We start from the raw sequence: 12,363 nt of genomic DNA, 5'->3' as shown, positions 1-12,363 counted from the left end.
CATGTGACAGGTCCCAGGCGATCGCCTGTCCAATTGGATGGCGCGCCGTCGCTTGCGCAGTGGGTGCCCGGCCGTGAAGCCGAAAGCTGTCACGGCTGGGTGCCCACACTTGGATTAAACACGCCGGCCAGGGAGGGGAGGAGCGGAGTTACGGCCGGTGCGTCGCTGGAACGTGGAGCAGGTGAGTGTATGTTTAAAAGCCAGCAGCTACACTTTTTGTAGCTGCTGACTTTTAATAAACATAAAAAAATGACTGGAACACCCCTTTAACAGGGGGGCCCCCAGATCCCACCCGCATTTGAATTGGTAACGGGTATATTGTACCCCTACCATTTCACAAGTGTCAAAAATGGTAGACGAGACCGCTTGGGACAAGTCCTTTATAAAAATATAAAAAAAAATAAAAATGTCCAGAGATGTAAATCCATGTCGCCAGGCGACCGAACGACAAAAAAGCCGCAACAGTTCTGCCTCCATGTTAGCTGAGGGCGGGGCCACCCAGTGACAAACGTGTGACCCTCTGCTCCCCTCTGACGCCACAGGGAAACGCCTGTGCTGTCAAAGGGGGTGGGGTCACCCATTTATGTCACTGGGTGGCCCTGCCCTTGGCTTTATAACAGTGAGAAGCGTCACTTGCCGGGAGCCTCCCATGGAGGCAGAACAGTTGAGGCCTTTTTTTTTCAGTCAGGTGTTCTCGCCCCCCTTTTCCTGCGACCTACCAGGTTGTGTGCTGGGGATAAGAGTCTGGTATGGATTTTGGGGTGACCCCCTATGCCATTTAAAAGAGAAATTGGCGCAGGGTTCCCCTTAAAATCCATACCAGACCTGAAGGGCCTGGTATGTATTTTGGGTGGACCCCACACACTTTTTTTTACATTTTGGGTTCGGGGTTCCCCTTAATATTCATACCAGACTTGGTCAGCAAGCGGTTAATTAAGGTAAGTTTAACATAATGTGCAGTTGTGCCATACTCTTTCCATTTTCCGATGTTGTATTGAACAGAAGCTCTGTGAGATCTTCAAAGCTTGGGATAATTTTTTTTATAACCTAACCCTGCTTTATACTTCTCCACAACTTTATCCCTGACCCGTCTGGTGTGTTCCTTGGCCTTCATGATGCTGTTTGTTCACTAGGGTTCTCGAACAAACCTCCGAAGGCTTCACAGAACAGCTGTATTTTTACTGAGATTAAATTACACACAGGTGGATTCTATTTACTATTTAGGGGACTTCTGAAGGCAAATGATTTTAGTTAGGGGTATCAGAGTAAAGGGGGTTTACTCACCAAACCAGCGGCCATAGCTGTGCCCTAGGTGGCAGCCAAGTTTTCCTAGTGGAAGTTGTTAGCCCTGGCACCCAATCAACAGACACCACCTTGCAGATGTTTTAGCATGAGGGATAGTATAAACCAGTGGTCATCAACCTTGTCCTGCAGGGCCCACTAACAGGCCAGGTTTGCAAGATAACTGAAATACATCACAGCTGATATCATTTGCTCCTCAGTGATTGCAGTATTCTAGACTGCATCTCCCCAAGGTTATACATAAAACCTGGCCTGTTAGTGGGCCCTGCAGGACAGGGTTGATGACCACTGGTATAAATGACACAGGTAGCAATAAAAATCTGACATGGGTGCTAACCCCTCAGCACTAGCTTTAGATGCACTTTAAGACAGGGGTCGACAATATCCGGGCGCCAGGTCGCAATTGCGACAAGAAATTGTGACCTGGCGCCCACCGGTAATTGAGGCCCCGGATTTGCGGCCTACAAGGCCGGGCCTCAATTACCGGCCACCGTGGGCCTGCTGCGATCGCACGGCGGGGGAGGTGGAGGCGCATGGAGGCACTGGAGCCTGTGTCTCCGTGCGCCCCGCCGCGCGATCGGTACTTGAGGCCCCGGCTTTGCGGCCTTGTGAAGTCCCAAGCTCTCCCTTCTGTAAGCTGGCGCCATCTGGTGGTGGCCGTTGGCATTACATGTTAAACAGCAATTCTAAATGAAAAATTAAAATTTTCACTGCCATCTCCTTTCCTCACATTTGAGCCCCCAAACATATATATTTTTGATTCTAACACCCTAGAGAATAAAATGGCGATCGTTGCAATACTTTCTGTCGTGCCGTATTTGCGCAGCGGTCTTACAAGCGCACTTTTTTGGAAAAAAAAAATACACTTTTTTTTATTAAATAAGACCACAGTAAAGTTATCCCAAATTTTTTTTATATTGTGAAAGATAATGTTACGACGAGTAAATAGATACCCAACATGTCACGCTTCAAAATTGCGTCCGCTCGTGGAATGGCGACAAACTTTTACCCTTTAAAATCTCCATAGGCGACGTTTAAAAAAAACTACAGGTTGCATGTTTTGAGTTAGAGGAGGTCCATAGCTAGAATTATTGCTCTTGCTCCAACGATCATGGCGATACCACACGTGTGGTTTGAATACCGTTTACATATGCGGGCGCTGCTCACGTACGCGTTCTATTCTGCACGCAAGCTTGTCGGGACGGGGCGCGTTTTCTGGCTCCTAACTTTTTTAGCTGGCTCCTAGATTCCAAGCAACTTTGTCAAACCCTGCTTTAAGACATCAGCCAAATAATGAGCTGAGCTGGTTCTCCTCTTTCAGAAGTACCGCCATGACATCGGAATTAATAAAGAGCTGATGCAGAAACGAGAAGCTGCAGATATTGCTCGGCCGTCAGAGATTTCACTGAGTGAGCCATCTGCTCTGTCAGCCTCCAACAGATAAGTTCAGCTGCTATTAAACATGGATGTATTCATCTTCCTGAGAAAAATCGCCAATTTAATATAGCTGCAGACATGAACAGAGAAGACGAAACCCCGGATCGGCAGGATCGCTCTCTTCTCACTGCGCTCCGGCGGGTTTCCGATACACTAACAAGGTGTTCTGGCACTGCATCCTTGTTAGAGGTCTGTGATACAGAATGTACTGAATGCAGTAGGTCAGCTACTTTGTCATTCAACTAGACGCAGGGGTATGCAATTAGCGGACCTCCAGCTGTTGCAAAACTACAAGTCCCATCATGCTATTGCCTCTGAGTGTTATGCTTGTGGCTGTCAGAGTCTTGCTATGCCTCATGGGATTTGTAGTTCTGCAACATCTGGAGGTCCGCTAATTGCATATCCCCGAACTAGAGTTTTCAGGAGGCCAGCAATGTCGGCCAGGGCAGTACAGCCAGCCTTCCTGTACTGGGCCCGGGCCCCATCAATTCAAAAGGGGGGCCGGGGAACCTGCTGAGCAGTTAGGCTGGCTGTACTGTCTTATTGCAGAAACCGATCCTCTAATGCCCTCCCCTGAAGCACTGCCAGCCAGAGGCGGCTCTTTAATTAGGAGGTCGCCTAAGGCCTCACAGTCACAGCGTCCCTAACAACCAGTGAATATTGGTGACACCACCCCTTGTGACGTCAATGACCCAGCATGCCCTCAGTCAATGACGTCACAAGGGGGCAGGTTCACCAGGTGACATCACTGGGTGGCCCCGCCACTTAGTTATTAAAGAGCAGGATCTGGGGGCCACCTTGTTAAAGGGGGCTTCCAGATTCCGATAAGCCCCCCTGCCCGCAGACCCCCACAACTACCGGCCAGGGTTGTGGGGAAGAGGCTCTTGTCCTTTAATTATTTTTCCCATCATGGGCGTGAGTGGGGCCCCATGTCAAGTCTTGCCTAAGGCCTCACAAAGCCTAGAGCCGCCTCTGCTGCTAGCTTCTCCTTCTTTTTCTCCCTCCGCCTGCATTGCAGGGGGATTGGTTCTAGCACATGCACCCCTACCATCTGCTGACCGGGCCCCCTTGTGTTAGGGTGCCCACATGTCCCGGATTGCCTGGGACTGTCCCGCAATTGACATGTGTGTCCTGGGTCCCGGGCACCTTCATCCTGGGACAATACAGTGTCCCGGAATGAAGTAGAGGAGACAGCCAACCTACTAACTGATTGTCGAAACTGGTTGCTTGGCATCTAGCAACCAGTGACGGAGAGACTCAGAGTGCGCCTAGTACTGCACTGCACTATCTTTCGCTTTCTTTTGCTCTCTCCCTTTTTTTCTCTCTTCCTCTCGCTCTCCTTCTCTCTGTGCCGGTTCACACTACAGCGATTTGTCAGACCTCAAGTTGCCCCAAGTCGCTGGACATAAGAAATTCCATTGAAGTGAAAGAGAGGCGTCTTAATGTACACTACTGAAGTCGCTCCGACTTCAGAAAAGGTTCCTGTACTACTTCAAGGCAAATTCTAGGCAACTTGTACCCATAGATTTCAATGGAAGTCACCTCAGAAGCCGGATTTCCATCTTAACTGAAGCAACTTTCCAGGAAAGGAAAATAGTTTACCCAGGCAAACCCCTCCCACAGAGCTGATTATTCTGTGATTGGCCACAGCCAAAGTCGCCTGTCCTGGAGGCGACTTCATGTCGCGGTGTAAGTTGCTCAAAGTCACGCTGAAGTCATGCTAAAGACGCCTCCAAATCGCCTTACAAAGTCGCGCTGTAAGTCGGGTTGCCCCTGTGTGAACCGGCACTCTCTCTCCCTCCCCCTCCTTTATTCCAGTCTTTCTCTCTTTCTTTTTCTCTCACTCTCTTTATTTTTCTGTTTCTCTCTTTTTTTCGCTGCTCCCCATCCCACAACACTTACCTGTGTGTTTCACTGTCATAGCATCAGCTGATCTGTGTCAACTCCCCGTTGTCTGGGCTGTAGAGAAGGGTACTGATGGCATCAGTCAAATTGCTGGGAGAAGGGAGGCAGTAGGAGCTGTGTGTGTCTATGGATGCACACAGCACCGGCTGGAAGCGTACACACATGGGCGTCCCCTCAGCGGCCAGCTAGCTAAGGAGACACCCACTTATATAAAGTCAATTTAATATCACTTTAAATAGTCAATTTTTTTTTAATGACAACCAAATACAGAGAAGGGTCATTGAGATGTTTATTTTACAAAGTCACATAATTTCTGCCCATATCTCATTATTTCATAAATCCAAAAACCTTGTCTGTATATCTGATGCGGTATAATGAACGCTCTTCCATCTGTATGGCTTCTGGCGCTGTATTGTCTTCTCAGCGGACTATACATGGAGGTAGGTGGGTGATGAACCGCAAAGGAAAAGAAGCATTTAAATAGAAGTTATCACTGCAAGTGTTCCAATATGGCCGCCCAGCTTGGACATATCTTTCACTTCTTAAAAAAATTTGGTTTGCTATTAAAAAAATCTTCTTGGAGACGTCCAAGGACTGTGACTTAGACACAGCATTTCATGTGTCTACATATCACCCAGAGCTAAAAGCAAGTTGAACGTTTCCAGTTGGCTTGTAAACAATGAAAGGAGGCGGAATAATTGAAGATGCACGTCAGTTATGGCGCTGCCAAATGAATCTGTACAGAGGTGGGGGGGTTACACTTTAAAGTTGAAGTTTCCCTTTAAACAATGAGGCAACAGAATCACGAAAGATGGTCGTCTTGCTGTTCCAGATTCAGTTTTTCGATCCCATCGCAGATGGTGGAGAGGTTTAAACATTGTCGGGATGGATTGGTGTCGGCGGGGGAGGACGTGCGTGGTGGTCGCTCCTGGATTTCTACAGAAAAAGAACGGTCTCATTTCATTTTTTTTATTAGTGCAGATGCTGTCTCATCGTGAGCCATTAAAGTACCTTCCACTTTTCATGGCATCGGGAGAGGGGCTGGTATACCATCTGCAACCCGAGGGGCTAGCCTTTTGTAGCCTTAAAAATTTCCACCGATTCTGATACTTTTCTGTTAAATTGATTTTTTTCTGTATTGAATTTCTAAAAATTCCAGTATGTCAAATGATGTGCAGGTGTGGGTCTACCGAAAGCATTTCTTTATACCCTGACTGAATATATTGGATGACTGTTTTAAATGGAGCTGCTATGGGGCCCTAGGGTAGGATGGGGACCCCATTACGGAGCCTGTTAAGGAAAATGAAACTACGAAGTTTCCAGTATAGGATGGCCAAAGTCAGAACTTAGGAATGGTCTTAGTCAAAGTTCCCCTTTTGAAAAAGCATTTGTTTAGCTGTCCTGGCGATTTATTGCCCTCTGAACTCCTGCTCCATACTGAAATAAACCCTGTATGACTAATGCAGCCATCAATCCCAGAATTTCTCCTCAGCTAAAACCTGATAAGAAAGCTGAGGTTTGTAGTTCTACAAGACCACATAAATAATAATTCCCAGTATGAATACTTTATACATTGAAAAAGTATTGAAAAAATAATTTGTTAAGCTGCCCTAGTATGGTGATTTATTGCCCTCTGAACTCATCAGACTGAAATGAATATTTTATACATAGTTACAGTGCCTTGAAATTTTCCAAATGTTGTCATGTTACCACCAAAAACGTAAATGTATTTTATTGGGATTTTATGTGATAGACCAACACAAAGTGTCACATAATTGTGAAGTGGAAAGGAAAATGATAAATTATACAAATAAATATGTCAAAGGGAGCTGTGGTGGCTCAACGCGATTGGCACTGCGCTGACAAGCCATTTACCTCTGCAGCTAGGGGTTCGGATCCCGGTCTCTGCTACATGTGAATTGAGTTTGGTGGTCTCAGCCCGGCTCCCGGTGGGTGTGCTATGCGAGGTAAGCCTGCGCTTAGTACGCCCACCACCCTCCCACAAAAACCACCACACTTACACGCACTCGAAATTGGGTTAACATGCACACACTTTGACCACGCGGTCTCTAAAAAAGAGAGGCGAAGGACTAACGGGGCTGGTTGAGCGGGCAAATCCTCTCACTCCCTTATAGGGAGTCCCTCTGCCCCGTTGGGCTTCAAAGCGGAGCAGGTAGGGCGGGCTGTGTGGGAGGACCCCCTCACACACCCGCCATTGCCACCCGGGGCATGGAGAAAGGTGGCAGATTGCCTCTGGGGGAGGCCTTCCTACTCCCAACTCCTGCAGTCCGGCTCCTCTCTCGAGTACACGCAAGGACAAAAATAAATAAATAAATATGTCAAAAGTGTGTGGGGGAGGGGCATTTGTATTCAGCCCCTTTTACTTTGATATCCCTAACTAAAATCTAATGGAAGTAATTCAGAAGTCACCTAAAGTGTCCACCTGTGTGTAATTTAATCTCAGTATAAATACAGCTGTTCTGTGAAGGTTTGTTAGAGAACCTTAGTGAACAAACAGCATCATGAAGACCAAGGAACACACCAGACAGGTCAGGGATAAAGTTGTGGAGAAGTATAAAGCAGGGTTAGGTTATACAAAAATATAACCAGCTTTGGACATCTCAAGGAGCTCTGTTGAATCCATCATCGGAAAATGGAAAGAGTATGGCACAACGGCAAACCTACCAAGACATGGCCGTCCACCTAAACTGACCGGCCGGGCAAGGAGAGCATTCATCAGAGAAGCAGCCAAGAGGTCCAGGGTAACTCTGGAGGAGCTGCAGAGATCCACAGCTCAGGGGGGAGAATCTGTCCACAGGTCCAAATCATTTGGTGGAGGGGGGATTATGGCGTGGGGGTTGTTTTTCAGGGGTTGGGCTTGGCCCCTTAGTTCCAGTGAAGGGAACTCTTAAGGCGTCACCATACCAAGACATTTTGGACAATTTCATGCTCCCAACTTTGTGGGAACAGTTTGGGGATGTCCCCCTTCCTGTTCCAACATGACTGCCCACCAGCGCACAAAGCAAGGTCCAGAAAGACATGTATAAGCGAATTTGGGGTGAAAGAACTTGACTGGCTTTCACAGAGTCCTGACCACAACCAGAAACACTGCCAATGGCCACTTATACAACACCAGGGGGTTAGGTAACATTGCAACTGACCACCAATGGGGAGGAATGTACTAAATAGCACTACAAATGACCATCAATGTACTGTATAACTGGGCACTAATGGCAGCTGGTGCTAAAGGATTTTGAGGGGGGGCTGGGCTTTCCCCTTCAGGTCCGCACTCACCCTAGAACGGAGCTCCCCTGGACTGTCCCACACCGCAGCTTCTGTCTTCACCGGTCTTCTTTCCAGGTTCTGAATGGCTGGGACGCTGGAAACCGATTCACTGGCAATCGAGGTTGGGAGGGCTCGGGGCGCAGAGCACTACACCCCGAGGACAATATAAAACTGGCCAATTGGGGCCTCTGGATGTGGTCACATGCCTGCGAGAGGGTGATGGATCTGGTAGAAACCTACACGGCCACACAGATGGTGCGAGCTGGAGGGGCAACGTCCCTTGTGGACCGGCCGCCACTGCTGAGCACACAGTTCCATGAGCTGCAGATCTGAAAATTATTTTAGGGCATCCCTGAAATTGCAAAACTTTCTGCTACGGGTTCCTCTAAGTTGATAAAGATTTCAAAAGGCACATTCCGCTGACACCGCTATGTTTTCTCTCTGTAATACCGATATGTTTCGTCAGATTAGGCGACCCGTCAGATTCTGTAACGTAAGTGACGTTCCGCGGCGGCCATCTTGCTACACCCCGCACTCGGCGACAGTACGGATACAGTGAGAAGGCGGCAAGCGGACATCTTGTTACACCCACCGGAGTTTTGCATTTCACACTTATTTGTAAACTCAGGGCCAAATTCTCGTAGAAGAGCGTATCTTTGTTCCGGCGTAGCGTATCGTATTTACGTTACGCCTCTACAACTTAGACGGGCAAGTGCAGTATTCTCAAAGCACTTTCTCCGTTGTGGCGGCGTAGCGTAAATAGGCCGGCGTAAGCCCGCCTTATTCAAATGTGGAACAGGGGGGCGTGTTTTATGTAAATAACTTGTGACCCGACGTGATTGACGCATGCGCCGTCCGTGGAATATCCCAGTGTGCATTGCTCCAAAGTACGCCGCAAGGACGTATTGGTTTCGACGTGAACGTAAATGACGTCCAGCCCCATTCACGGACGACTTAGGCAAACAACGTAAATTTTTAAAAATTCGATGCGGGAACGACGTCCATACTTAACATTGGTACGCCACCATATAGCAGGGGTAGCTTTACGCCGGGAAAAGCCTAACGTAAACGGTGTATCTGTACTGCGTACGTTCGTGAATTCGCTTTATCTAGCGGATTTACATATTTCTAGGCGTAAATCAGCGTACACGCCCCTAGCGGCCAGCGTAAATATGCAGTTAAGATCCGGCGGCGTAAGAGACTTACGCCGGTCGGATCGAATAGAAATCTATGCGTAACTGATTCTAAGAATCAGGCGCATAGATACGACCGCTCAGACTCAGAGATACGACGGCGTATCTGGAGATACGCCGTCGTATCTCCTTTGGGAATCTGGGCCTCAGCTTATATAGTGAAATTTTGTATTTTTAAATCCGTAAAACTTTTTTGATGTTGATTTTTTAAATCAGCGGTGTTCTGTCAGATCAGCAAACCTGTGAGATCAAGAGGCTTGCCTGCCGCTTTTGAAATTCAACATCTAAACAGTCCGACCGATTTTAAAATCCTGCATTTCACTATATAAGCTGAGTTCACTGGTAAAAATAAGTGTGAAATGCCAGGCTCTGGTGGGTGTAACAAGATGTCCGCTTGCCCCCTTCTAACTCTATCCTTACTGTGAAGGAGTGCGGGGTGTAGCAAGATGACGGCCATGGAACGTCACTTCCGTTACAAAATCTGATGGGTCGCCCAGTGGCGTAGCGTGGGGGGTGCAAGGGGGACCACCGCCCCGGGCGCAAAATTTAGAGGGGCCCTGTCACGAGTGTGGAGAGGAGGGAGTGCCAACAACAGATGGGACATAGTAACATATGCATGATGTCACCACACCAGGCTTTACCAGTCATTATCAAGCACGCTCTCCTCTTCCCTACAGCCACTGCTGTCTCACACAGTGGATCATATGACCAGACTGGAGCTAGCTGAAAATAGGTAAGTCCATGGGTCAGGGGGACGCAAATTACTTGCCTCGCCCCAGGCGCTGACAACCCACGCTACGCCACTGGGGTCGCCTAATCTGACGAAACACCGGCCAAAGCTTATGTACCCAGAAACCCGTGACATCACAGTGTGGCTGGAGATGTATAAACCAATAATAAAACCATAACTGATCACCTTCAGCCAATGAGAGATCGGAGGCGTTCATCGAACCATCTTCACTTTGACTGCTGTTGGGCCACTCCGAGGCCGGCGGTTGCTCCGCCCCCTGCGCACCGGAGCCATCGATCATAGCAGATGAATCTCCTTTGCAAAAATAAATAAATAAATAAATAAAAGTGGGATGAAAGTCAGAACTGCAACTTTTTGAACAAAAAAACAAGCGGATAATTTTTTAGTATTTTGGGTCATTCTTTATGATGGAGATTTATTATTTAGAATAAATTCATGACTTTGAATCTGTTATGTTCCATTCGTTTAGAAGCCGGTGTTCGTAAATTGGTAAAAATTCGTAAATCTGAAAATCCAAAATAATAACGAACTGACCGTGCCACGGTACCCACGGATCACGTAACGAATACTAATTTTTCCGACGTTACGAATTATCTAAAATAACGAATGCCGCATCTAAACGAATTGAATGTAACAAATTAATAATTACTAGTTAAAAAAATAAAATGATCCTGTAGTTTGTAGACTATTAGCTAGATTCAGACACATTGGCCTAAACTTGCGGCGGCGTAGCTTAGCGTGTTTAGGCTACGCCGCCGTAAGTTAGCGAGGCAAGTACATGATTCACAATGTACTTGCCTGCTAAGTTACGGCGGCGTAGCCTAAAGCGGGCGGGCGTAAGGGCGCCTAATTCAAATGTGTGTAAGGGGGCGTGTTTTATGTTAATGGGGCTTGACCTTACGTTTTTGACGTTTCTTTTTAACTGCGCATGCGCCGGGCGCCTACATTTCCCAGTGTGCATTGCGGCTAAGTATGCCGCACGGGCCTATTGATTTCGACGTGGACGTAAACAACGTAAATCCTGATTCACGGATGACTTACGCAAACGACGTTAAAAATTAGAATTTCGACGCGGGAACGGCGGCCATACTTGACATTACTATTCCACTAGGGCCTAGCTCTAAATTTAGGCGGCCTATCTCTTACGTAAACGGCGTAAATGTACTGCGGCGGCCGGGCGTAAGTTCGTGAATTGGCGTATCTACTGATTTGCATATTCTACGCCGACCGCAATCTTAGATATGTTTAAGCGTATCTCTGTTTGAGAATACACTTAAACATAAGTCGGCGTAGATTCTGAGTTAGGTCGGCTTATCTACTGATAAGCCGGCCTAACTCTTTCTGAATCTACCTATATATAACTTTCGCGCAAACCAATAAATATACGCTTATTGGGATTTTTGATGAAGAAATTCGAATTTTTTTTTTGGGATATTTTTTATGGCAAAAAGTAAAAATAAATATTGTTTTATTTTTAAAATTGTTTTATTTTTTTTTTTTATTTTTTTTTTGCACTGGGGAGCTACAGATCATTGAGGGGACCATGAATGCCGACATGTACTGTGACATACTGAAGCAGAGCATGATCCCCTCCGTTCAGAGACTGGACCGCAGGGTGGTATTCCAACATGACAACCACCCCAAACACACCTCCAAGACCACCACTGCCTTGCTAAAGAAGCTGAGGGTAAAGGTGATGGACAGGCCAAGCATGTCTCCAGACCTAAACCCTATTGATCATCTGTGGGGGATCCTCAAACGGAAGGGGGAGGAGCGCAAGGTCTCCAACATCCACCAGCCCCGTGATGTCGCCATGGGGGAGGGGAAGAGGACTCCAGTGACAACCTGTCAAGCTCTGGTGACCTCCATGCCCAAGAGGGTTACAAATAATGGCGGCCACACAAAATATTGACACTTTGGGCCCCAATTTGGACATTTTCACTTAGGGGGGTGTCCTGACTTTTGTTGGCAGCGGTTTAGACATTAATGGCTGTGTGTTGAGTTATTTTGAGGGGACGGCAAATGTACACTGTTATACAAGCTGTACACTCACTACACAACATTGTAGATACAAAGGGCCAGATTCTCGTAGACTGGCGTAAAACAGCGGCGGCGTAACGTATCTCATTTACGTTACGCGGCCGCAAGTTTTACGGGCAAGTGCTTGATTCACAAAGCACTTGCCTGTAAAGTTGCTCCGCCAAATCCAAATGATCCAGGTAGGGGACGTGGATCATTTAAATTAGGCGCGTTCCCGCGCCGATCGTACTGCGCATTCGCGTCCCTAAAATTTCCCGACGTGCATTGCGCTAAATGACGTCGCATGGACGTCATTGGTTTCGACGTTAACGTAAATGGCGTCCAGCGCCATTCACGGACGTCTTACGCAAACGACGTAATTTTTTTAAATTTCGACGCGGGAACGACGGCCATACTTAACGTTGTTTCCCCCGTATATAGCAGGGGCAACTTTACGCGTCGCAAAAGCTA

At 47.4% G+C, this 12,363-nt stretch overlaps 1 protein-coding gene across 5 annotated transcripts in view; it reads right to left on the bottom strand.

Annotated features, from left to right (window-relative positions):
* Positions 1-4,915: 4,915 nt before the first annotated feature.
* The window catches only part of ZBP1 (Z-DNA binding protein 1), a 31,513-nt gene continuing 24,065 nt past the window's right edge, over positions 4,916-12,363 (bottom strand). For all 5 annotated transcript variants that reach the window (XM_040329988.1, XM_040329990.1, XM_040329991.1 and 2 more), the window contains 2 exons: positions 10,039-10,167; positions 4,916-5,580 (listed from right to left, as the gene is read on the bottom strand). In XM_040329988.1, the coding sequence (XP_040185922.1) occupies positions 5,447-5,580; positions 10,039-10,167 (263 nt within the window). In that variant the 3' untranslated portion in view covers positions 4,916-5,446. The remainder of the gene's footprint in view (positions 5,581-10,038; positions 10,168-12,363) is intronic.

Source organism: Rana temporaria, chromosome 12, assembly GCF_905171775.1.
Source record: "Rana temporaria chromosome 12, aRanTem1.1, whole genome shotgun sequence".
Lineage (NCBI taxonomy): Eukaryota > Metazoa > Chordata > Amphibia > Anura > Ranidae > Rana > Rana temporaria.
The sequence above is the reverse complement of the archived record's forward strand: the minus strand, read 5'-3'. Positions and strand labels throughout refer to the sequence as shown.